Genomic DNA, 26,966 nt, shown 5'->3' on the forward strand with positions numbered 1-26,966 from the left:
GGTGTTCCCATGTGTCTGCTGCCCTTGTCCTTTTAGACGGTGGTGGCCTTGGGTGTGGAAGGTACTGTCTAGGGAGCCTTGGTGAGTTCCTGCAGTGCATCTTGTAAATGGTGCACACTGCTGCCACTGTGCGCCAGTGGTGGAGGGAGTGAATATTTATGGATGGGCTCCTTTGACCTGCTGTGGGAGCTGCACTCATCCAGGCAAGCGGAGAGTATTCTATCACGCCCCTGACTTGTGCCTTGTAGGTGGTGGAGAGCCTCTGGGGAGTCAGGAGGTGAGTTACTTGTCACAGGATTCCTAGCTTCTGATCTGCTCTTGTAGCCACAGTAATTATATGGCTATAAAAACAAAAAAACTGCGGATGCTGGAAATCCAAAAACAAAAACAAAAACAGAATTACCTGGAAAAACTCAGCAGGTCTGGCAGCATCGGCGGAGAAGAAAAGAGTTGACGTTTTGAGTCCTCGTGACCCTTCGACAGAATTATATGGCTAGTCCAGTTCAGTTTCTGGTCAGTGATAACCCCCAGGATGTTGATCATCCACTTGGCACTTTTGGCTGAAGATTGTTGCAAATGCTTCAGCCTTGTCTTTTGCACTTATGTGCTAGGCTCCCCCTTCATTGAGAATGGGGATATTTGTGGTGCCTTCTCTTCCAATGAGTTTTTTTAATTGTCCACCACTATTCATGAATGGACACGATAGGACTGCAGAGCTTAGATCTGATTTGTTGGGATCGCTTAGCCCTGTCTATCACTTGCTGCTTATGCAGTTTGGCATGCAAGTAGTCCTGCGCTGTAGCTTCACCAGGTTGACACCTCATTTTTGGGTATGCCTGGTGCTGCTCCTGGCATGCCCTCCTGCACACTTCATAGAAAAGGGTTGATCCCCTGACTTGGTGGTAATGGTAGAGTGGGGGATATGTTGGGCCATGAGGTTACAGATTGTGGTTGTATAGAATTCTGCTGCTGCTGATGGCCCGCAGTGTCTCATGGTTTTCCAGTTTTGAGCTAGATCTGTTCTGAATCCATCCCATTTAGCACGATGGTCGTGCCACACGATATAATGGAGGGTATCCTCAGTGTGAAAATGGGACTTCGTCTCCACAAAGATTGTGCGGTGGTCAATTGTACTAATACTGTCATGGACAGATGCATCTGCGGGAGGCAGGTTGCTGAGGATGAGGTCAAGTATATTTTTCCCTCTTGTTGGTTCCCTCACCATCAACCCAGTAGCTATGTCCTTTAGGACTCAGCGAGCTTGGTTTGCAGTAGTGTTACCGAGTCACTTTTTGGGATGGACATTTAAGTTCCCCACCCAGAGTACACTCTGTGGTAACATCATTTACAGAGAGCTTTATAACAATTTAATGTGGGTAATCGTCATTGTCCAGATAACATTACAGTATTGTGATGTCACGTGTGCAGAGAATGTTGCTGCACTGTTACATGGGCAACATCATGTATACAGAGAATGTTATAAGAGCTTAATGTGGGGTATTGTCACTGTGTTAGTGAATGTCAGTAGTTTGTCAGTCTGCTTAAGCATCCTCAATGAAACCCCCTATTTAAATGCTTCCTAAATGGTTCCCTGGTGGTTGTGATTAAACAGACCATGTAATTTCCTTTAACAATCCACTTGTGGTGTGTTTTGTGGAAAGAAATTTGAGGTTTTCAAAAGTGAAAATTATATTTTGGAGAAAATTATACATGTTGAACTGTTGTTTTGGTACTCCTGGCATGCTGTGACATGTACTGAGGGAATGGAACTTCTGAGGGATTATGTTTTTTTTAAAAGGAGTAAAAAACTGAAAATGCTGGATTGATGAAGCTTGCATCTAAATAGCAGCTCTCTGTCCTGTATCGCAAAGCACTTCATGTCCTCTGGTCACTTTTGACATACGGCCACTGTTGTGCAGGTATTTTGGCAGATGTGATGAGAAGGAGCAATGTAGGCTAAATGACAGCTCTAAAGAATGTAAATGACAGAGGGACGTGGGGTTCATGTGCCTGGATCTTTGAAGGTGACAGGACATATTGAGGGAGAGTTAGCAAAATATATGCAATTTTGAGCTTCATAATTAGATGCTTTAAGTACAAAAACAGGGACGTTATGCTGAACCTTTATAAAGCCCTGGTTAGGCCACAACTAGAGTATGATGTCCAGTTTTGGTGGTCACACTTTAGGTAAGATGTGAACATCCTTGAGAGGAGGAAGAGGAGATTTATCAGAGTGGTTCCAGCTGTGAAGGGTTTTAGCTCCAAGGTTATGGTTGCAGAAATCAGGGTTGTTCTCCTTGGAACAGAGGTGTAAAAGATATATGGCAGGTTTGGAGAAGGTAGACAAAAGCTGTTCCCTTTAGTTGATGGCACGGGGAATAGGGGACACAGATTTAAAGACTTTGGCAAGAGATGCATGGGGATGTAAGGATGAACTATTTTACAAAGTGAGTGGTAATGACCTGGACCACTCTGCCTGTGAAGATGATGGAAGCGGAGACAATGAATGATTTTAAAAGAAAGTTGACATGCACTTCATGGAAATAAACTTTCAGGGCTGTGGGGATAAAGCAGGGAAATGGGACTGATTGATTCCTCTGCAGAGTGCTGACACGGACTTGATGGGCCAAACAGTCTCATTCTGTCCTGTAGTAACCCTTAAGCTCAGCAATCACCTTGCGTATGCCAAATTCCCAGAAACAGCAAATCAGATGAATGATTGATTAGTCCGCTTTTGCTTATATTGCCTCTTTGAAAAGTGCTATAGGATCTTTTGTGTCCACCAGAACAGGCAGAAGGGACTCAAGTTTAACCTTTCATTTGAAGGGCATCATCTCTGAAAATGCAGCAGTGCCTCAGTACTGTATTGAAGTGTCAGCCTGGATTAAATCCTGAAGTGGAGTTAGAGCTCGTAACCTTTATTTTTATTCATTCACAGGATGTGGGCTTCGCTGGCTGGGCCAGCATTTATTACCCATCCCCAGTTGCCCTTGAGAAGGTGGTAGTGAGCTGCCTCTTGAACCGCTGCCGTCCATGTGGATTGAATGCACCCATATTGCTGTTAGGAAGGGAGTTCCAGGATTTTGACCTAGCAACATGGAAATATATTGCCGTTCCTTCAAAGTCAGGATGGTGATTGACTTGGAGGGGAACTTCCAGGTGGTGGTGTTCCCATCTATCTACTGTCTGTGTCCATCTAGATGGTAGTGGTCGTGGGTTTGGAAGGTGTTGTCTAAGGAGCCTTGGTGAGTTCCTGCAGTGCATCTTGTAGATGGTATACACTGCTGCTACTGCGCGTCAGTGGTGGAGGAAGTGAATGTTTGTGGATGTGGTGCCAATAAAGTGGGCAGTTTTGTCCTGGACGGCGTCACACTTTGAGTGTTATGGGAGCTGCACTCATCCAGGAAAGTAGGGAGGATTCCATCACACTCCTGACTTGTGCCTTGTAGATGGTGGACAGGCTTGGGGGAGTCAGGAGGTGAGTTACTCGTTGCACGATTCCTAGCCTCTGGACCTGCTCTTGTAGCCACAGTATTTATTTGGTTAGTCCAGTGCAGTTTCTGGTCAATGGTAACCCCCAGGATGTTGATAGTGGGGGATTCAATGATGGTAATGCCATTGAATGTCAAGGGGAGAAGGTTGGATTCTCTCTTGTTGGAGATGGTCATTGCTTGGCAGTTGTGTGGCAAGAATGTTACTTGCCACTTTTCAGCCCAAGTCTGAATCCGGTCCAGGTCTTGCTGCATTTGGACATGGGCTGCTTCAGTGAGTCGTTTTGAACGGTGCTGAGCATTGCGCAATCATCAGCGACCACCCCCACTTCTGACCTTATAATGGAAGGAAGATCATTGATGAAGCAGCTGTAGCTGGTTGGGCCGAGGGCTCTACCCTGAGGAACGTTGATGTCCTGGCAGAGGAAATAAATAGCAGGGGCGTTAGAATCTCTAAAGAGGAAGACCATTTGTGGAGATCTCTTCTGTATCTCAGCGTAGGCCACTCCTCCTAGGAGAGAAACTAATGAGTTTACAGTGAACCTGAGTTGGAGACAGGCATAACCTCATGCAGGTGTGTATTTCTTTTAGGTACAGGTAGCCCTTTCTGGTGCCAAAGTAAATGAAGAAAAATTGCAAGCAGACATCCAGTCTATGCAAGAAGAAAATGCCATGCTTAAGCAGAGCAAAAATCAGGTGAATATTCTTTGCTGGATTAGAACCTAGTGACCCATTTAGAATATTTCTAGGTCATTTATAAAGGTTTTGTTTTGTGGGTTTGCAGCTTCTGCAAGAGGCGGAAGGCTGGAGTGAGCGACACAGTGAGCTTAATGAGCAGATTAAACTCTGCCAGAAAGCTCAGAGAAACCTGGAGGAAATGCTGGTTTACAAGGACAATGAAATCGAGGTATGTGGAAAAAGATATCATAACTGGTCTTTTTATTGCATTCAGTTTATCAATGCATGTAATTTTCTAAAGTTTTTACTTAATGGAGAAATTGAGTTAATGGATCCAAGGCCGCAGTGCATTAGGGTTGAAAAGTAGTGATTAGCTAGCACAAGCTTGAATATTAAAAAGCTACAGATTGTAATAGGAAGGACTATGAGGGAAAAATGAGGATTTTGCAGTATTGAAGTTCTGGGGAAGAGCTGAAAGGCAAAGTTTGCAAGGACCCCCACCCCCTCAGCTGTGGCTCAGTAGGTAGCACTCTTGCTCAGTTAGAAGATTGAAAGTTCGAGTCCCAGTCCAGGACTTGAGCACAAAAATCCAGATATATCAGTCCATTGCACTGTCTGAATAGGATGTCAAGGTCATGATTAGGCTGGCTCAGCCTGCAATAGTAAGCAGACAGGGGAATAGAATCAATGGTGAGCTGATGTGCCCCAGGTGGAGTTGCCCAGTGATTACTGGATGTACTTCCATTCAGCAGCATAAGAAATATTGGTTTAAAGTCAGTTTTTTAAAAAGTTTTTTTTATCTGTAGTGGGATTTTTAAAATTGCATTTCCGGAAGGGAATTCATGTCTTCAACCAGTTCTTTTTAAATGTGCTTCCTGGCTGCTTTAATAAATCAAAACTATTTGGAAGTGTTAGAGTTATCAGACAAAGTTTTGTGATATTTTTCTCTTCAAGTCTTAATGGACCAAAAAGGATTGGCACTCGTATTTTTTTAAACTTTTGCTTTCATAAATTTTCTGGTCAATCAAGATGGTGCCGAGGAATGGACTATTTCCCCATCATTTTGGGACAATATCTGTCTTGAGGTTCAGGTTACATACAATACCATTAAGTGCAAAGCATTGCCCCCTCTTCTACTCAGCAATGTGCTGCAACATTCAAGCTTAGCAGAGTACCTTCCCCTTTCCCCACTGTTGCAGCATGACTATCCATTTCTCATGTGTGGAGCATAAACACAGGCATGGACCTTTTGGGCTGAATGGCCTGTTTCTGTGTTGTAAACACTTTGTAACACACCAGCTATTTTGTCACCTCCGAGCAGTTTGGGGATAGTTTTGTGCTATGGACCCATTCCTGTAGGAGCTGGGTTGATAATACTCAAAGGTATTTCACATAGAATCCTTAAAACCAAAAGACAGCAACTTGTTTCCTATTGGTCTGAACTTAGATCCAAAAGGTGAAAAGTCGTCGTTAACCCACCTTTTAGAAATTTGAACCTGCACCCATATTGCTGTCATCTTATCAGATGTAACCTTTCTCATTCTCCTCCAATATCCAGGTATTGACAGACTGCGTGATGCAACTTAGGCAGCTTGACACTGAGTCTGACAGTGAAGATAATGGGTGGGACAAAGAAGTGGATGGTGAAGTGGCTAATGGAGAGCTGCCAGGTAAAACCAGTGCAACGTAACCTGATCACCGTTAACTATTGAGCACAGTGATTTACTTTTACACACAAGTGTCCTGATAAAAGAAGGGTAGTATGAATTTTAGTGCCTTCAGAGGTTTTAAGAAGCCAACTCTTCCCCACTCTAATATAAACTGGGATAGTAATGTAAAGGGTAATATAAAGGGCAGAGATGGGGAAGAGTTTCTGAAGTGTCTTTGGCTGGCTCAATGAGGAAGGAGGCATTGCTGGATCTGGTTCTAGAGAATGAGGTAAGTCAAGTGAATCGTGTCAGTAGGGGAGCATTTAGGGACCATGATCATACTATTATAAGGTTCAATTTGGAAATGGAAAAGATTGAGGTGCAATCCAGAATAAAAATAATTATTTGGAGTTAAATTGGGGTGAGAATGGATTTGAGCCAGGAAAATTAGGATCAAAGATTGGCAGCAAAACTGTAATTCAGGGTTCCCTCAAAGAGGAGATAGTTTGGGTACGGTTATGATGCGTTTTCCCCAAAGGGAATAGGTAGGACAAACCAAGCCAGAGCTCCCTGGATGACAAAAGGGATAGAGTAATATGAAGCAGATATGTTTACGATAAATAAAAACAGAAAATACTGGAAAACTCAGCAGATCTGACAGCATCTGTGGAAAGAGAAACAGGGTTAATGTTTCGAGTCCGCGCGATGTCTCTTCAGAGCTCTGAAGAAGAGTCATACGGACTCGAAACTTTAACTCTATTTCTCTCTCCACAGATTCTGTCAGATCTGCTGAGTTTTCCAGTATTTTCTGTTTTTATTTCATATTTCCAGCATCCGCAGTATTTTGTTTTTATGTTTATGACAAATGCCAGGTCGATTATATGAGTGGGAACCAGGTTGAATGTAGAAAATTCAGAGGGGAAATGGGAAAAGAAATGAGTAGCAAAGAGCGTGTGAGAAGAGACTGACAGCTAATATAAAACAGAATTGCAAAGTCTCAATAGGCATACAAATAGTAAAAAGCTGATAAAAGGAGGAGTGGGACTGCTTAGGGACCAAACCAGGGCATTTATGCATGGAGGCAGGGGACATGGCTGAGGTACTAAATGAGTACTTTGCATTGGACTTTACCAAGGAAGATGCTGCTGCCTAAGTGATAGTGAAAGAAGAGATAGTTGAGACACTGGTCACTAGTTGATAAAGAGGATGAATTAGAAAGGCTAGCTGTAGTTAACATTAAGCCACCAGAACTGGATGAGATGGTCCAAAGATACTGAGGGAAGTAATGGTGGAAATTATGAAGAGGCAGCCATAATCTTCCTATCTTTAGACATGGGGGTGGTGCTAGATGATGGGAGAATTACAGATGTTACACCCACTTCCAAGTGGCATAAAGATAAATCCTGCAACTAGAGGCCAGGCAAAATACTGCGGATGCTGGAAATCTGAAATAAAAACACAAAATGCTGGAAAAAGTTCAGCAGGTCTGACAGCATCTATGGAGAGAGAAACAGAATTAATGTTTCAAGCCCATATGACTTCTTCAGAGCTGAAGAGAAGTAGAAACGTGATGAAGTTTATACTTTTTGAGGGTTGGAGCAGGTAAATCAGGATAGACAGTCAGTGATAGGTGAGGGTTAGGGGGAGATTGACAAAGATGCCATGGACACAAGACAAAAGGAGTGTTAATGGTTGTGGTAAGGACTAAAGGTGCTGATTGTGGCATAAAAGTGAGAAAGCAGAATATGTGAAAAGCAGAACAAGGGTAAGCACTCTGAAAGAACAATATGGAACAGGTAACAGATGGCCCTTTTGGGAATGGGGGGGGGGGGGGGGGGTGGGGTGGGGGGCTGGGGGGTGGGGGGAGAGGTGGTGGTTGGGGAAAAGGATAGAAAGGGGGATAAAAAAAGGGGATAAAACAAAGAATAAAGTAATAAGTAAATTTTAAAAAAATTTAAAAGGGGTGAAGATAGAGAGAATTCACGGTTTGAAGTTGTTGAACTTAATGTTAAGTCCAGAAGGTTGTAAAGTGCCTAATTGGAAGGTGAGTTGCTGTTCCTCCTTTTTGCGTTGGGCTTCACTGGAACATTGCAGCAGGCCAAGGCCAGACATGTGGGCACGAGAGCAGTATGGTGTGTTAAAATGGCAAGCGACAAGAAGGTATGGGTCATGCTTGTGGACAGACCAAAGGTGTTCCGCAAAGTGGTCACCCAGTCGGCGTTTGGTCTCCCCAGTGTAGAGGAGGCTGAGTTGGGAGCAGTGAATGCAGTAGCCCAAATTGAAGTAGGTACAAGTGAAGTGCTCCTTCACCTGAAAGGAGTGCCTGGGCCTTTGGATGGTGAGGAGAGAGGAAGTAAAGGGGGCAGATGTTGTACCTTCTGTAGTTACATGGAAGGTGCGTGGGAAGAGGATAAGGTGTTGGGGGGTGAGGAGTTTTGAGGGGAAGATGTATTTGGTGGTGGCATCATGCTGGAGTTGGCGGAAGTGGTGGAGGATGATCTTTTGAATGCGGAGGCTGGTGGGGTGATGTGAGGACAAGGGGGACCCCATCATGGTTCTGGGAGGGAGGGGAAGGTGTGAGCGCAGAGGTGCAGGGGATGGGTAGGATATGGTTGAGGGCCCTGTCAACCGCAGTGGGTGGGAAACCTCGGATAAGGAAGAAGGAAGACTTGTCAAAAGCGCTGTTTTGGAAAGTGGCATCATCATGACGGAGGAGAAGGAATTGAGAGAATGGGATGGAGTCCTTACAGGACGCGGGGTGTGAGGATCTGTAGTCGACGTAGCTGTGGTAGTCGGTGGGCTTGTAATGAATATTGATGGACGGTCTATCACCAGAAATGGAAACAGGTTGGGGAAGGAAAGGGAAGTGTCAGATGGACCATGTGAAGGTGGTAACTTTGATGTTGGGAAAACCTTTGGAAATGATATTCCGTAACAAAATTAAGTCACTTGGACAAATGTAGATTAACTAAGGAAAGCCAGCACCAATTTAAGGGCAAATCGTATTTAATTAACTTGATTCGGTTTTTTGATGTGATAACAGAGTTGACGGGGATAATGCATTTGATGTAGTGTACATGGACTTCCAAAAACTGTTCTCCGATAGCTGGCTTGACAACAAATCTGAAGCCCATGGAATGAAAAGGAAAATGGCATCATAAATATACAGTTGGCTGAGTGATAGGAAACTGAGAGTAGCGGTGAACAGTTATTTTTGGGACTCGGGGAAAATATCGCGGGATTCCCAATGGGTCACTTCTAGGAATATTGCTTTTCTTGATTTGTGTTAGACATAGGTGTTCAAGGCATGATTCCAAAATTGGAGGATGACACAACTTGGAAATATTGTGAACTTTGAGGAGGAAAGTGATAGACTTCAAGGCGACATAGGCTGGTGGAATGGGCAGATGAATTGTAATGTAGAGAATTGCATAGTGATACATTTTGATGGGAGGAATGAGGGGAGATAATATAAAGTATAAAACACAATTCAAAAGAAGGTGCAGGAGCAGAGGGACCTGAAGCTCTATGTGCACAAATCATTGAAGGTGGCAGGCAGATTGAGAAAGTGGTAAATAAAGCATAGGGGTCCTCAGTTTAATAAATAGCGAAATACATTACAAAAGTAAGGAAGTTATGGTGAACCTTTTATAAAACACTGGTTCAGCCTCAGCTGTGGTATTGTGTCCAGTTCTGGGCATCAGACTTTAAGAGCATGTGAAGGCATTCGATAGGGTCCAGAAAAGATTTAAAAGAATTATTCTGGGATCAAGGACCTCAGTTATGTGAAGAGATCGGAGAAGCTTGGCTTCTTGAGAGGACATTTGACAGATGTACTCAAAATCATGAGAATCTGGGCAGAGTAGGTAAGGAGAAATTGTTCCCATTGATGGTAGGTTGGAGAACCAGAGGACATAGATTTAAGGTGATGGACAAAAGATCCAAAGGCGACACAAAGCTCCCTTTGCACAGCTGTCAACTGTCATGATGAAATTTCAGAGTCTGACCACAAGGTCAGTGTGGAATAAGCTAGTACAGCTGTAGCTTGTATGAAAAAGCCTTGCATGTAGCAACTGACTGTAGGGAAAGTCACAGGAAATATATATTAAAAATCAAACTTAAGGAAATGTATTGTAGAAATACGAAGTATCTGAAAACGGAACTGACAAATTAGCTTTTTAGTTCGAAACCCTTTGGCAAGTGTCAGTTTGGCTCTATTGGAAGGATGATTTTGGGAGGACTAACCGGCAAGGGAATACACACAAGGGAATGGTAGGACCCTAGGAAGTCAGGAGACCTCAGAGGGACCTGGTGTACATGTCCATAGATCCCTGAAGGCAGCGGCACAGATAGATAAAGCAGTTAAGAAGGCATACGGGATACCTGCCAAGGCATAGAATATAATAACAGGGAGGTTATGTTGGAGCTGTATAAAATGCTAGTTAGGCCACAGCTGAAGTTTTGGCTGCCATGCTATAGGAAGGATGTGATTGCAGAGGGTGCAGAGGAGGTTTAACAGGATGCTGCTTGGGCTAGAGCATTTCTGCTATGAAAGAGAGACCGGATAGGCTAGGGTTGTTTTCATAGAATCACAGTGCAGCAGAGCCCTTCCGCCCATCGAATCTGCACTGACACTGCTCCTTAGAGCAGAGAAGGCTGAGGGAGGATACTTGATAGAGGTATACAAAATTATGGGGGGGTGGGGGGCGTAGATAGGAAGAAACTTTTCCCCTTAGCGGAGGTGTCAATAACTAGGGGGCATAGATTTAAGGTAAGGAGCAGGAGGTTTAGAGGGTGGTAGAGGCAGGAACCCTCACAACATTTAAGTATTTAGATGAGCACTTGAAATGCTATAGCATACAGGGCTACAGGTCAAGTGCTGGAAAATGGGGTTGGAATAGATAGGTGCTTGGTGGCCGGCATGGGCAAGATGGGCCGAAGGGCCTGTTTTTGTGCTGTATAACTCTATGCCTTTGACAAGGTCCCTCATGGCAGACTGGTACAGAAGGTAAAGTTGCACGGGATCAGAGGTGAGCTGGCAAGGTGGAGACAGAATTGGCTTGGTTAGAGAAGACAGAGGGTAGCAGTGGAAGGGTGCTTTTCTGAATGGAGAGCTGTGACTAGTGGAGTTCTGCAGGGATCAGTGCTGGGACCTTTGCTGCTTGTAGTGTACATAAATGATTTGGAGGAAAATGTAACTGGGCTAATTAGTAAGTTTGCAGACGACACTAAGGTTGGAGGAGTTGCAGATAGTGAAGAGGATTTTCAAAGGATACAACGGGATATAGATCGGTTGGAGACTTGGGCGGAGAAATGGCAGATAGAATTTAATCTGGACAAATGCGAGGTAGTGCATTTTGGAAGGTCTACTACAGGCAGGAATTACACAGTAAATGGCAGGACCCTTAAGTGCATCGATGGGCAGAAGGATCTGGGTGTACAGGTCCACAGGTCACTGAAAGTGGCAACGCAGGTGGATAAGGTAATCAGGAAGGCAAATGGCATGCTTGCCTTCATTGGCAGGGGTATTGAGTATAAAAGCTAGGAAGTCATGCTGCAGCTGTATAGAACCTTGGTTAAGCCTCACTTGGAATATTGCATGCAATTCTGGTCGCCACATTACCAGAAGGAATGGAGGCGTTGGAGAGGGTGCAGAGGAGCTTTACCAGGATGCTGCCTGGTCTGGAGGTTATTAGCTATGAGGAGAGGTTGGAGAAACTCGGATTGTTCTCACTAGAGCGACGGAGATTGAGGGGCGACTTGAAAGAAGTTTACAAAATTATGAGTGGCATGGACAGATTAGATAGTCAGATAGAAGCTTTTTCCCAGGGTGGAAGAGTCAATTACATGGGGACATAGATTTAAGGTGAGAGGTGAAAACTATAGAGGAGATGTGCAGGGCAAGTTTTTTTATGCAGAGGGTAGTGAGTGTCTGGAATTCGCTGCCAGAGGAGGTGGTGAAAGCAGGTACGATAGTGGTGTTTAAGAGCAGCTTGACAAATACATGAATAGGATGGGGATAGAGGGATACGGACCCTGGAAGTGCAAAATGTTTTAGTTGACGGGCAATATGATCGACGCAGGCTTGGAGGGCCGAAGGGTCTGTTCCTGTGCTGTACTTTTCTTTGTTCTTTGACTATACCATCCTTTTAAGCTGAGATGTTCTGTCTATGTTCTTGTGGGTCTGATATTTAAAGATCCAGTGGAAGAAGGGCAGAGAGTTCTCTGACTGGTCTATTTTTTTCTGTCAGCCAAAGACACCCTCAAAACAGATGCAGTAGTTGTTGATCTTAAGCTGTTTGGCGGATCTTTCAATGTACTAGGTGATATTGCATTGCCTAGCTCGGAGGTTTCCAAGTTTTCTTCTTCAACTTCCCGTCTAATGACCACACATTTTGTTAATCGGTATAATTATACAATACATCTAAACATATGTCTAGAATAGTTTTTTACTTGACCATTAGTGTGATGAATGAGTTGAATGAGTCTGTTTATTGGAGCATAAGCACATGAATTAGGAGAAATGGATGACAATTTCAGACGCAAGCGGTTTTCGACACATGTACAGTGATGCTTGATTCCATTCTAGTGAGTGCCAAAAATCCTCAAACTTAGAAACTCTTAATAACTTAGTAACTCTTTCTACTTATCTCCCCCTCATTGCTTCCCCCTCCCATCCACCCCCCTCCCCTCCTGCGGCCTGGCCCTCCCACCTGCCGCTTCTCCATCTCCCACACTCACGGGAGAGTTGGGGGAAGCAGCAAGTGGGAGAATTGGAAGAAGGAAGGGGTGAGTGGGGGAGGGTCAGAGGAGGCAGCCAGTGGGAGAACTGGAGGAAGGAAGGGGTGATTTATTTTTAAAGACTGAACATGTGCAATAACTTCACACAAATAAAATGGTGGCCGTGCTATACAGGGAATGTCCCCAATTTACAAATTGTTCTTAAACGAAAACGGGCCATTAGAACACACTTTAAACAGGGGGATGTTTGTATTAAAACAAAATTCAGTGTTACACAATTTCTCTTGATTACCCCCTCCTTAGAGACATCTGCCTTGCCCAGGGTTATGCTGGGAACCACTGGGCTAGTTAACTCTCTGCACTTCAAAGCAATTCATTGCATGCAAGGTACAGTGAGAAGTTTGAGATACAAGTTGTTGCATAAATAAATTTTTTCAATATTTTAAGCCACTTCCAGTTTTACTGTTCAAAATGTGTTCTTTCTTTAGATAAAAGCAAAAGGATAAAAATGAAGATTCAGCAAATGATGGATGTTTCAAGGGTGAGTTGTAGAGAACTCCTGTGTGTGTGTTTATTTAGAATGGCATTATTTTGTTGGATGTATGGGAGTGTCATTCTCTTTGATCTTCCTCAAGGTACAAACCACCTTGAAAATCATTGAAGAAGAGAAAGACCATTTCCAAGCCAAACTGACAGATGAAATAAAAGCTAGGCACGAACTAGAAGGTAAGATTTTGTTTTTGTGTGAATGTGAGAAAATTTGACCTGCAAACAATGAAAAAACTAGATGCTGAATTTGCACAATGTTTTCTCCCTTATCAAGGGTGCTGAGGCTAGTTGTAACCTCTCTGCTGCCACCCCAGCTGTGAGAGGCTTATTCAGGACAGAATCCGGATCAAATCTGGGATCTTTCTGTTCTGTAGACAGTGTGGAGCAACAGAGCCGTTGGGAGAACCATTTCTTTCCCACGTTGCTTTGTTTTTGCTTTTTTGTCTTTGCCTATTCCATTAGTTCTACAGATCAAAAGAGGGTTTATTTTGTATTGATGGAGGGAGAGCTTGCCAGTATGAGTGAAACTGCTGTATAATTTCAAAGCTGCACATCGCTGGTTATTAAACCAGTATTTTGGGGAGTGATTTCCACTATTCCCTTAATTTTCTGTGAACAGTAAATCAGTGAAACTGTTTGTCATTCCTAAATGAGTATGGGTAGGTCACACACCTATCAGTGTAAAGCAACTAACCTGTGGTTAGCTTTTGAAAAGAGACCAGTAGACTGATCACTACATTGATATTTTGACTACTGTGATGTTGATGAAATGCAGTGTAATCAGCAACCTGTAATGACCCTAATTTAAGCTATGCCTGTCCATTTCCTAGTTGCCAGTTATAAAACAGGCCAGCATAAATTTTAGGATTAAACTGGCAATTCGTCCTGCATATGCACTTATGAATAATGATGGACAACAAAAGACCTCCTGGTCCATCCAGCTTGTTTCATATAATTGTGATGTGTTGTGTATCGCAATATGCACAACACACACATCCTCCTTTCTAGCATGTAATCTCCTAGGAGCAGAGGAAAACCAAAATAAAAACCCCCGACCAATTGGAAATGGGGGGAATCTTTTTTTAAAAAAAATTCCTTTCTGGCCCCCTTTGACTAGGTTCCCACTCTGGCTTTGCTAAGAACTGTGAATTCTGTGAAAAGGCTGGGATGATGAAAGATAAGGATAGAAATAACTGTCAAAAAGAACCCCACTAATTTTCATTTAAACTTCCTCACTCAGAGCAAATTAAGCAGCTTGAACACAACTTTGTAGCCACTGGAACTGAGAAGTCGAAGCTTGAGAATGAATTTAAAACCATGCAGCAGAAGCTGGAGATCCTGACTGAGCTCTACCAACAGAAGGAGATGGCCCTACAGAAGTAAGTTTGTGATTTCTTACCAGGATCTTGGAGTAACATGAGAGTGAGGGGTGAGTTAGGAATGTTTTCATACAGGCTATTTGAATGTTTGCTGTGGAAGAGAATGTAATAATTTAAAAGGGAGCTGGATAAATATTTAAAAAGGATGCAGGGGGTGGGATTAGACAAGTTAGCTGAAATTGAAGAACTCATACCCACTGCTGAATGGCTGTCTTCTGTGCTATTTTTAGCATTCTAAATCGTCATCTGCAATCACCAAGGGATAAAAGCTTGAGAAGGCTTATTTATAGGGATTCTGAATGACAGAACTTGTTGGCTTTCTTGTCATACAGACTGAGTCAATACCTATGAGCAAGTCCTGACAGTAGCAATAGTGCACAGTTGAGAAGGAGATTTGAGAGTTCTAACACAAACTGAAAATTCTGGAGGTACAGATCAGGACCGCATGCCTCTGAAATATCAAAATGTAAGATCCCACGTGGAACTTGAACCTTTCAGTCTCTCTTAGACTCGGGTGGTTCCAGTGGACTGGAGAATTGCAAATGTTACACCGTTCAAAAAAGGGTGCAAAGGTCAGCCTAGCAACTACAGACCAGTCACTTTAACTTTGGTGGTGGGAAAATTTCTAGAAACAATAACTTGGGACAAAATTAATAGTCACATGGAAAAATGCAGGTTAGTTAAAGAAGGCTAGCATGGGAAAATTGTGTTTAACTTTCTGGAACTTTTTGAAGAAGTAATAGAGAGGGTTGGTGAGGGCAATCTAATGATGTGGTGTACATACCAAAAGACATTTGATAGTGTCACGCAACAGACATGAGCGCAAAGTTATAGCTCAAAATAAAAGAGAAAGTAGCAACGTAGATACAAAATTGGCTGAGTGATAGGAAACAGAAAGTAGTGGTTAATGGATGTTTTTTGGTCTCGAAGGTTTGTAGTGCAGTTCCCCTGGGGTCAGACCCTTGCTTTTCCTCGTGCGTATTAATGAATTCAACCTTGGTGTACAGGCACGATTTGAAAATTTGCGGATGATATGAAATTTGGAAGCATTGTGAACTGTGAGGAAGATAGAACTTCAAAAGGACGTAGACAGGTTGGTGGAATGGGCAGACAGTGGCAGATGAAGTTCAATGTGGAGAAATGTGAAGTGATTCATTTTGATCGGAAGAACATGGAGAGACAATATAAAATAAAGGGCGCAACTCTCAAGGGAGTACAGGAGCAGAAGGACCTGAGGGTATATGTGCATAAATCATTGAAGGTGGCAGGACTGGTTGAGAGAGTGGTTAATAAAGCATGCAGTATGCTAGGCTTTATTAATAGGGGAATGGAGTACAAAAGCAAGGAGGTTGTGTTGAACTTGTATAAGACACTAGTTCAGTCCTAGCTGGAGTACTGCATCCAGTCTGGGCACCACACTTTAGGAAAGATGTGAAGGCATTGGAGAGAGTGCAGAAAATATTCATGAGAATGGTTCCAGAGATGAGGAACTTTGCTGTGAAGATAGCTTGGAGAAGTTAGGACTGTTTTCCTTGGAGAAGAGGTTGATTTGATTGAGGTATTCAAAATCATGAGGGGTCTGGACAGAGTAGATAGGGAAAAACTGTTCCCACTTGCGAAAGGATGGAGAAAGAGAGAGCACAGATATAAATTAATTGACAAAAGAAGCAAAAGCAACATGAGGAAAACTTTTTTACGCAGCGAGTGGTTAAGGTCTAGAATGCACAAATTGTGGAGGAGGCAGATTTAATTGAGGCATTCAAAGGGACTTAGACTTATCTGAAAAGCAAGAATGCAGGGTTACAGGGAGAAGGCAGGGGAATGGCACTACGTGAATAGGTCATTTGGAGAGCCGGTGCAGACACAATGGGCCAAATGGCCACCACCTGCACTGTCACAATTCTGTGATCATTTCTATTTCAGGCACTGAATGACCTGCTGTGTCCCCAGCTTATTCTGTTATCAGTTCTGAATTGAGTCACTGGATGGAAGGGGGACAGAAGTTGAGTGTTTGATTGCTGGAAGTAGCTCTGTCTCCTCCTAATCTGATGAGATTTACTGTTATGTATTATCCAGTTGGTAGGGTCGATGTCTATACAAAGAAGCAATTTTTCTGGATCTTGTCTATTCAGTTGAGCAATCGGAGGCAGTGAGATAACCGTATATGTGAAAATTGGCTTGGTAGAATACTGCATCAGTTGAACTATAGTTGATCTTAAATAAATTACAGGATTGCGGGAAATCAGCACCATTGTATTCTTGGAAGGAAAACAGAAAATGCTGGAAAAACTCAGCAGCTCTTGACAGCATCTGTGGAGAGAAAAACAGTTGATTTTTTGACCCTTCTTCAGAGCTACAAAGTAGAAGTGTGATGAAATTTATACTCATCCCACCCCCACTAGGGCTATCTGTACCTTGCTTGACCTGCTTTCTACCCTTAATTAGCACATTCCTTAGATAATATCATCACCTTCAACACCTCTTTGTCCTTTTGTCTGTGACATCTTTTGGCTATCTCCGCTCATCACTGGCCCTCTATCCAGCTCTACCTGTCCCCCCACCCACCGCCTTAAACCAGCTTATATTTCACCTCTCTTCTATTTTTACTTAGTTCTGTTGAAGAGTCTTATGGACTCGAATGTTAACTGTGTTCCTCTCTGCAGATGCTGCCAGACCTGCTGAGTTTTTCCAGGTATTTTTGTTTTTGTTATGAAATTTATACTGTATAAGGTGGGTGGAGCAGGTGAAGCTGGATAGAAGGCCAGTGATAGGTGGGGGCAAAGGAGAGATAGACAAAGATGTCATGAACAAAAGGACAAAGGGAGTGTTAATGTTAGCGATAAGGGCTAAAAAAGGTGCTGATGTTGGCAAACGTGAGAAAGCAGATTGTGATAATAGCAGAACAGGGGTAAGCACTCTGAAAAGAACAGCATGAACCAGTAACAGATGGCCCTTGGGGTGTGGTGGGGGAGGGGCTGGTGGGAAAAAAAGGATCGAAAATGGGATAAAAAGGGGGGATAAAGAAGGAGGACAAAACAATGAATAAAAATAAATAGATTTTTTTAAAAATTTTGAAAAAGGGGTAAAGAAAACAGTGAAGATAGCGGAGAGAATTCATGGTCTGAAGTTGTTTAACTCAATGTTAAGTCCGGAAGGATGTAAAGTGCCTAATTGGAAGATGAGTTGCTGTTCCTCCAGTTAGCGTTTGGCTTCACTGGAACATTGCAGCAGACCAAGGATGGACATGTGGGCATTAGAGCAGGATGGTGTGATGAAATGGCAAGCGACATCCTGCAAAGTTTCTTGCTGGGGATGATGGCAATCTCCTCGCAGACCCTTTTGTAGGTGTGGAAGTCATTGCCAAGGTGGGTGTAGTATTTCTCAATGCTCACTCGGGCGGCTTTCTTGACCGTCTTAGTCCTGACACGACCCATCTTGGATTCCAGCCAAGAGAAGAGAGAGGTCTGGGTCATGCTTGCGGACAGACCGAAGGTGTTCCGCAAAGTGGCCACCCAGTCTGCTTTTGGCCTCTCCAATGTAGAGGAGACCGTATTGGGAGCAGCAAATGTGGTAGACCAAATTGAAGGAGGTGCAAGTGAAGCGCTGCTTTACCTGAAAGGAATGTTTGTGCCCTTGGACGGTGAGGAGGTAAAGGGACAGGTGTTGTACCTTCTGCGGTTGCATGGGAAGGTGCCATGGGAAGAGGATGAGGTGTTGGGGTGATGGAGGGGTGGACCAGGGTGTCCCAGAGGGAATGGTCTCTACAGGATGCTGATGGGGTTGAGGGGAGGATGTGTTTGGTGGCAGCATCATGCTGGAGTTGGCAGGAATGGTGGAGGATGATCCTTTGAATGCGGAGGCTGGTGGGGTGAAAAGTGAGGACAAGGGGGGGCCCTATCATGGTTCAGGGAGGAAGAGGGAGGTGTGAGGTCAGAAGCACGGGAAATGTGTCAGACATGGTTGAGGCCCTGTCAACCAGAGTGGGAAGCCTCAGCTAAGGAAGACATGTCAGAAGCACCATTTTTGAAAGTGGCATCACCTGAACAGATGCAACGGAGGCGAAGGAACTAAGAGAAGAATAGGATGGAGCCTTTACAGGAAGCTGGGTGTGAGGAGCTGTAGTCGAGGTAACTGGAGTCGGTGGGCTTGTAATGGATATTGGTGAACGGTCTATCACCAGAAATTGAGACAGAGGTGTCAAGGAAGGGAAGGGAAGTGTCAGAGATGGACCATATGAAGGTGATAGAGGCATGGAAATTGGAGGCAAAATTGATAAATTTTTCCAGGTCTATACAAGAGCATGAAGCAGCACTGAAACGGTCATCGATGTATTGAAAAAAGAGTTGTGGGAGGGGGCCGGAGTAGGACTGGAATAAGGAATAAAAACAAAAAAACTGCGGATGCTGGAAATCCAAAACAAAAACAGAATTACCTGGAAAAACTCAGCAGGTCTGGCAGCATCGGCGGAGAAGAAAAGAGTTGACGTTTCGAGTCCTCATGACCCTTCGACAGAACTGTCGAAGGGTCATGAGGACTCGAAACGTCAACTCTTTTCTTCTCCGCCGATGCTGCCAGACCTGCTGAGTTTTTCCAGGTAATTCTGTTTTTGTTTTGGAATAAGGAATGTTCCACATACCCCATAAAGAGACACATAACTGGGGCCCATGCGGGTACCCATGATCATGCCTTTGGATTTTTGGAGTGATGTTTTAGAGCCATCCCAGAGAGGTTTTCCTAAAAAAAACCTTCAATGATATTAAGCTTCTGTTGGGGTACAGTTCCATTATGTGCCATGTGCATGCTCCATCCTGTCCACGCAGAGGATCAGGTTCAGGGACTCATTCCTTATCGGGCACCAAGGCCTATTTCATTTGCTGTGGATGAGAACAGCTATCTCAACACAATGAAAAATGTACATGGGGTCATTCTTGTCATTGGCCTTGGTATCATATCACAAAGCATACTGACTTTCTGGATGATTATGGGACTCTTTTTTTTTCCTCCTCTTCCCTATATCAATGGCTACAGGACTAGTTGTAGGAACCTACTTCCCTTTTGAATGAGGTAAACCAATGCTGCATGAACCAGAAATTGAAGCTGTCTTAGTCTGTGTGGTGTAATACGATGCTGTTTTGTACCACCACCCGCTGAGCTACCTGGGTCATCAATGGGGATTATTGCCCCTGCTGTTTCTAGTTTGGGCTGCTTGTTATTAACACATGAGGGGTGAAATGACTATCCTATTCTACCACTCCAGGTTTTTTTCCCTGTGTTTGCTAACTGGATAGTAGGGGGTTCAATTTGTGCCTCGCCCAGGCCTCCCTCTAACTTGTCCTCACTGTCCCTTTCATCCTCCTCCAGTTCTTTTGCTGTCTGACAGACTGTTTCCTACTGGCTCCCTTTCTGGCTATGTTCCTGTTTTAACATGTTGACGTGACAGAGCCTCTTTTTTCTCTCCCTATGGCCTGGAGTGTCGATTACATGGTTTACCTCCCCTGTTCTCTTTGCTACCTTGTATGGGCCACTGAACTGGGTTTTCAGGGGTTCAGTCTGTATTGGTAGGAGCACTAGCGTAATCTCCTGGCTGGAGGGCTCAGGCCTTGGCATGTCTGCCTACCTGTATTTTCACAGCTATTTGGGAGGTTTTTAAGTGCTCCTGAGCCACATCACAGGCTCTCATGAACCATTCATCGAACACATTAACATGGAGACTTCTTGATTCTGTTCTAAAACTTTCACCTTGATTCGTTTCAGAGGACCCCTCACTTGGTGTCTGTAAGCTAATTCAACCTGGGTTAACCTGGTTGATTCATTGGGGTAAGTCCCTTGAGGCGAACAGAAGAAAACCCAGTCCTTTATCCCAGTCATGGGGGTACTAGTGACAGTATGCCTTCTTCATTGTTTTTAGGATCTGGGGGCACTGTTCTAAAGCTCCTTGTGACTGTGGGCAGTATGCTGAGGCCTTTAGCTGGGTTACGCCTGTGTTGCCCATGACTTCCTGGAATATGCCGTACATGAAATTTGAAACCTGATCCGACTGCATCTTGGTGGCAGCCCATATTGATAAAGAATTGTGTTAAAAGCAAAATACTGCGGATGCTGGAAATCTGAAACAAGCAGAAAATGCTGGGAAAACTCAGCAGGTCTGACAGCATCTGTGGAGAACGAAAAACAAAGCTAACGTTTCGAGTCTGTATGACCCTTCTTCAGAATTGTGTTAATCCCTCCACAACTACTTTCGTACAGAGACTTCTCGGGAATGGCTTCTCAGAATCGGGCGGCCACATCCATAATAAGAATATACTGGTAGCCCCCTTTTGTTTTCAGTATAGATCCCACACAATCCACTAGCATCTTGCTGAAGCATTCCTCAAAGGCAGGTATAGGAATGATAGGTGAAGGTTTAATTGCAGGCTGCGGTTTCCCCACTACCAGACATATTTTGCATGCCTTTGTGTAAGTGAGGCCAGTAAAAATGCTGGCTTATGTGGGCTAGGGGTTTTCATATACCGACATGTCCAGCCATCAGGATTTCATGGGTTAGCCTCAGTGTTTCTCCTCGGTACCTTGACAGCAGGACTACCTGGTGGATAACTGTCCACCTCTCATCTCTAAGTCTGTGAGGGGGTCTCCACTTCCTCATCACCTCGTTTTTAAGATAATAGCATTCCATGACTCTCTCTGCTTTAGCTTCAGGTTGGGCAGTCTGCACTAACTTTTTTAGTGCCAGGTCAGCTTGCTGAGCTGCAACCAAGGAAGACTTTACATCCTTAGGCCCTTCTAAACTTCTGAAAAAGGTTTCAGTTAACCAGGTGGCAGGGCCATCTGTTTGCAGTGCGGGTTTGGCTTCCTCTGGCACGGCTTGTTTGGTTACAGACCGGGTTACTGTGCAGTCATGAAAATGCCAGAGACTTTCTCCTGCAGCTGCTCTTTCCCCCTGACCTTTCTTAGCTTCTCTAAAACTACTGGGGATGCTACCACCTTTGATACTGTCAGGTCATTGCTGAGGAGCAGGTTGACCCCTTCTACAGGTAAATTGGGTACGACTCCCATGGTCACCGGTCCTGAAATAATGTCACACTCCAGGTGCACCCTATATAAAGGTATGGGCATGTATTCTTCCTTGATGCACTTTGGCCTATACTGCGCTCTCTGGGGGAAAGATCATACCTCTTTTCAACAGGAGAGATTGGCTGGCTCCAGTATCCCTCAGTATGACTCTGGGCGTACTTGCCCAGTTCTAGGGAAATGGGGACAACTTGCCTTCTGACACAAAATTCTTGTAACTCTCGGGCTTTGCTTGGCTCATCTGCATTCTTAGGGGTACGTTTACAGGGACTTGATGCTGTGGTTAGAGCCACAGACTGGTCTGATATGCTCTCTGTATGACTCCCTTTTTCTGCACAGGGCCTATATGCCTCAATAAATCCTATAGGCTTTCCCTGTAGCCTCCAGGCTTCAGCAATCAGCACAAAAGTGTCCAGTGTTATTGACAATAGAAACACACAGGCTTCTGAGTGTCACACCTGTTCTCAGCACAGCCCTTTAAGGTCTGAGCGGGGCTCCCTGTGTTTCCAACTATCCGTTCTCTCTCTTGGCTTCCTATCGCTCTCCCACCACCTTGTCAGGTTGGTTGGGGCTAATTAGGGGAGGGTTTCCTTTGGGATGAGGGCCTTGTGGACAAGCTTATAATTATCAGTCAGGGTCATTGCCCGCCTGGTCCTTGCCACTTTCTGTTCCTCTGCATTTTTAAAAGGAGAGGGAATGAATTTTTGAACTCTTAAGCGGAGCATTATTTCTTAAGCGTTCGTATCCACTGATCCAACTGCTGAAGCTGCTCAAATTAAAGGTGCATCTGGTCTTGCCGTTTTCGGAGGGTACAGAATTTCTTAGTGTACCTGTTTGGCACCAGTTCATACACACTTAAAATAGCATTCTTTGCCACCTCGTAGTTTGCCAAACTCTCATCAGGCAGCAGGGAGTAAACTTTGAGCCTTGCCTGCGCTGCAACAACGGGGCCTGTCTTTCTTCTGGTCTACTTACTTGCTGAGCTATGCTCTCAAAAGAGATGAAGAAGGCTCCCACCTCATCCTCATCAAACTTGGGTATTAAATGGGAAAACTTGAATAACTTGTGCTCAGAACTGAGCTAGGGGTTCTGTGGGCACAGGGGATCTATCCCTATGCAGTTCATGTCATCTTAACTTCCTTTCTTGCTGTTCCTTTGGAGAGCTTGTTTTCTCTCTCTCTCCCTCTCCCTCTCTCTCTCGTAATTTCTTCTCTTTCTCTTTCCCTAGCTTGGAATTCTGGCTCTGCCCCCTCTGTTCTAGCTGTAATTTTCCTAAAGCTAGCTGCCTGTTGCAATTTCTCCAAGTTCATAATCCAATTCTCTAGCCACTAGTTTTAAAACTTCAGGTTTCCTGGCTATCGGGCGAAATTCTAACTCCAGCTCCTTGGTTACACTTTTTAACTCCTCAAGGGACAGTTATTTAAATTATCAAAAGTAATCTCCATTTGTGCTAGAAAGGCACTGACTTCAAATGTGAACATTTTTGCACTTTAGTATTGCAAACCCAGGAAAACTCATACAGCAGTTTGTTTTTTTTCAATAGCCCCACTCCAATTCTCTCGTACATCTGTGGGATCAGTCCTGGACTTGAACCCCTGAATTTCTGTTATGACTACATGAGGAGGGGTAAAATGACTCCCCTGCTCTACCACTCCAGGTCTGAACGTAACAGGTTTTTTTGTGAATTTAGAGAGGATGTGCTTTGCCAATACTGCAGAAGTCCCACTATTTGCGCTTGTAGATTGTAAAGAATGAGTTAGACAGGCTTTCTTAGGTTAAACAGAGAACAAGATAAGCTTATTGAGACTATTTCCTGAATTTAATGAAAACTAGGTAAATCGCAACCACCATTCATATGCCCCACACATTCCCTGGGTGCACTCACTCTCTCACAAGCACACGCACGCACACACATACACAAGTATAGATGGGAGAATAAGAGGATACTGTAAAGAGTTCTTACGGTTTGTGAAGTAGATAAAACAAAGGAGTATACTGTTTGCTGTTCTTTGGCTGGTCACGTTGTGGCGATTCCACATTGTGGCCACTTTGTTCAGTTGTCTTCCTGGGTGTAGTTGTATGGAGCAGATTTCAACGTTTTATTTCCAAAAGATCTCAGTTTGCAGTAGATTTCTCTTCTCAGGATGGTTACTCTGAAAACCTGGGCACAATACTCCAGAGAGAAAGAGCACGTGCAAACAGCTTTTGCAGCCTGTTTCAGCATTCAGATTTATCTCTCTCTTGCTTGGTAAAACAGTCCCTAAGAACTTGGCTGGCTGCATATTCCATGAGAGTCCTATTAGTCCATGTCTGCTGCAGTCATTATTTTTAGCACAAGTAATAGCATTTTGACGCCTCATTTCTGAAACTTCTGAGAAGTATCAGGATAGTGTAAACCCAACAGGAGGCGGGGTCTTTCACACTCCCCAAGCAGTTGAATATCTGTTCTTCCACGCTGTATACTGTAGCCATCTGGCAGTCTCCATAGCCTTTAAAGGGTTTCAGTTCTTTTTCTTTTCCTTCTGGTTGGATTTTGAAAAAAAAAATAGAAATTGTATTTTTTTAAAAGTACATCCTCATAACACTGCTTCATAATTAACTGACTTCAGTCACTTGTTTTCTGTATTTTAGTTCTGAGTAGGTGATTTGTTGATAGAGGCTACAAGTGATTCTCTAAAAATGAAGTCTGTTAGAAACAGTTTAGGAACAGTGACGGTCCACTGCCCTCATTATATCAGGATACAACTTGAGTTTGCTGGTTTGTCTATTTTACTTTTTCCCCTGTAGGAAGCTGACCCAAGAAGAGTGTCAGCGTCAAGAGAAGGAACTTAAACTATCTGCAGCTGATGAAAAAGCACTCCAGGCTGTCGAGGAAGTGAAAATGTTCAAGTAAATAGTTCTGTGGTTTTGACTTATTAATGTGAAAAGAGTGACTTTGATAATTAGGGTGTGCCACAATGCCATCTAACACCATTCATGACCCTGGGACATGGCAAAGTGCTTACAACCAATTAATACTTTTTGAAGTGTAGTCACTGTTATGAGAAATGTAATAACTATTTTATGCACAGCCAAATCCCATTAAAAATTAGGAGTAGGCCACTCGGCCCCTCAAGCCTGCTCTGATATTCAATAAGATCATACCCTCCCTACCCCCGATTACCTTTCACCCCGTTGCTTATCAAGAATCTGTCTACCTCTGCTTTAAAAGTATTCAAGGATTCTGCTTCCACCACCTTTTGAGGAAGTGTTTAAAAGCTCTCTACCCTCTGAGAAGAAATTTCGCCTCATCTCTGGCTTAAATGGGTGACCCTTTATTTTTAAACAGTGACCCCCTACTTCCAGATTCTCCCACAAGAGGAAACACCCTTTCCACATCCACCCTGTCAAGACCCCTCAGGATCTTATATGTTTCAATCAAGCCACCACTTTCTGTTCTAAACTCAGGCAGACACAAGCCTAGCTTATCTACCTTTCCTCACAAGACAACCAGCCTATTCCTGGTATTAGTCTAGTAAAGAAGGCAGCTCACCGCCACCTTCTCAAGGGCAACTAGGGACGGCCAATAAATGCTGACCCAGCCAGCGAGGCCCACATCCCGTGAATAAGTAGAAAAAACCTTCTCTAAATGGCTTCCACTGCATTTACATCCTTCCTTAAATAAGATCAATACTGTACACAGTACTCCAGCTGTAGTCTCACCAATGCCCTGTACAACTGAAGCATAACCTCCCTACTCTTAGGAACATAGAAACTAAGAGCAGGAGTAGGCCATTCGGCCCTTCAACTCTGCTCTGCCATTCATTATGACCATGGCTGACCCTCTATCTCAATGCCATATTCTCACTTTCTCTCCACACCCCTTGATGCCCCTAATATACAAAAATTTATTAAGTTCTTTCTTGAATATACTGTGACCCGGCCTCCATAGCCTTCTGTGGTAGAGAATTCCACGGGTTGACCACCCTCTGAGTGAAGGAATTTTCCTCATCTCAGTCCTAAAAGGCCTGCCCATTAATAACATTCTATTACCTTTTCTAATTGCTTGCTATACCTGCATTTTAATCTTTTGCTATTAGTTCACTAGGACACCCAGATCCCTCTGCACCTCAAAGCTCTGCAATCTCTTACCATTTAGATAATCATATTCTTTCTGCCAAAATAGACAATTTCAAATTTTCTTACATTATACTCCATGTTCCAGATCTTTGCCCACCCACTTAACTTATCTATACCCTGTTTGTAGCCTCCTTATGTCCTCTCCACAACTTAATTTCCAACCTATCTTTGTGTCATCAGCAAATTTGGCAACCATTCCTTGGAAACATTAGGACTTTCCGTTCTTTTTAACTGAACAAAATTTGGAGCTAAGTTTGATGAAACTCAATTCATAGATTAATGTGTTAAGTCAGCTCAAACCTAACAGAAAATTCACCTTGTGTAATGTGTCCTTAGAAGCTGCCCAAATCTCAGTTATAATTTGGTCATGGTGGGAGGGGAATTGCAAAGTCAACACTGATGAGAAGCCTTTTGATTCATCCTACTTCATCCATCCAGGTATAGCCACCTAGTCCCTTTATCTCTCTGCCTCCACAGCCTTCTGAAGCAGAGGGTTTCAAAGTTGCATAACCCCCTGAAAGAAAAAAATTCTCATCTCTGCCCTAAAAGGATGACCCCTAATTTTAAAACAGTGCCCCTTATTTCTGGACTCACCCACAAGAGGGAACATCCTTTCAATTAAGGATCTTGTATACTTCAATCAAGTCACCCCTTAATCTTCCAAACTCCAGTGGAAATTAGCTCAATCTGTCCAACCTTTCCTCATAAGACAACGCACTCCTTTCAGGTATAATCTAGTAAACCCCCTCTGAGCTGCCTCCAATGCACTTACATAGAGAAAAATAGGAGCAGGAGTAGGTCATTCACCCCTTCAAGTCTGCTCAGCCATTCAATATGATCATGGCTGATCCCGTATCTCAACGCCATATTCCTGTGCTCTCCCCATACCCCATGATGCCTTTAGAGTACAGAAATTGTTATCTATTTCCTCCTTAAATATATTTAATAACTTGGTCTCCATAGCCTTCTGTGGTAGAGAATTCCACAGGTTATCCACCCTCTGAGTGAAGAAGTTTCTCCTTGGCTCAGTCTACCCTGTATCCTGAGACTGTGACCCCTTGTTCTAGACCCCGCAGCATGAGGAAAGATCATCTCTGCATCCAGTGTGTCCATCCATAAAAATTGTATGTTTCAATGAGATCTCCCCTCATTCTTCTAAACTCCAGTGAATACAGGCCCAATCTATCCTCATATGGCAATCCTGCCATCCCAGGAATCAGTTTGGTGAGCCTTCACCACACCCCCTCTATGGCAAGTATATCCTTTCTTAGGTAAGGAAACCAAAACTGCAC

General features: G+C 43.8%; 1 protein-coding gene across 1 annotated transcript in view; it reads left to right on the plus strand.

The window, feature by feature from the left end:
- The window catches only part of LOC121278032 (transport and Golgi organization protein 1 homolog), a 120,452-nt gene that overhangs the window by 64,695 nt on the left and 28,791 nt on the right, over nt 1-26,966 (plus strand). Inside the window, exons 13-19 of the mRNA XM_041188050.1 lie at nt 4,083-4,187; nt 4,276-4,398; nt 5,728-5,839; nt 13,048-13,100; nt 13,195-13,285; nt 14,349-14,487; nt 24,343-24,444. Of these exons, the coding sequence (XP_041043984.1) occupies nt 4,083-4,187; nt 4,276-4,398; nt 5,728-5,839; nt 13,048-13,100; nt 13,195-13,285; nt 14,349-14,487; nt 24,343-24,444 (725 nt within the window). The remainder of the gene's footprint in view (nt 1-4,082; nt 4,188-4,275; nt 4,399-5,727; nt 5,840-13,047; nt 13,101-13,194; nt 13,286-14,348; nt 14,488-24,342; nt 24,445-26,966) is intronic.

The sequence above is a fragment of the Carcharodon carcharias genome, chromosome 5 (assembly GCF_017639515.1).
Source record: "Carcharodon carcharias isolate sCarCar2 chromosome 5, sCarCar2.pri, whole genome shotgun sequence".
NCBI classification, from domain to species: Eukaryota; Metazoa; Chordata; class Chondrichthyes; order Lamniformes; family Lamnidae; genus Carcharodon; species Carcharodon carcharias.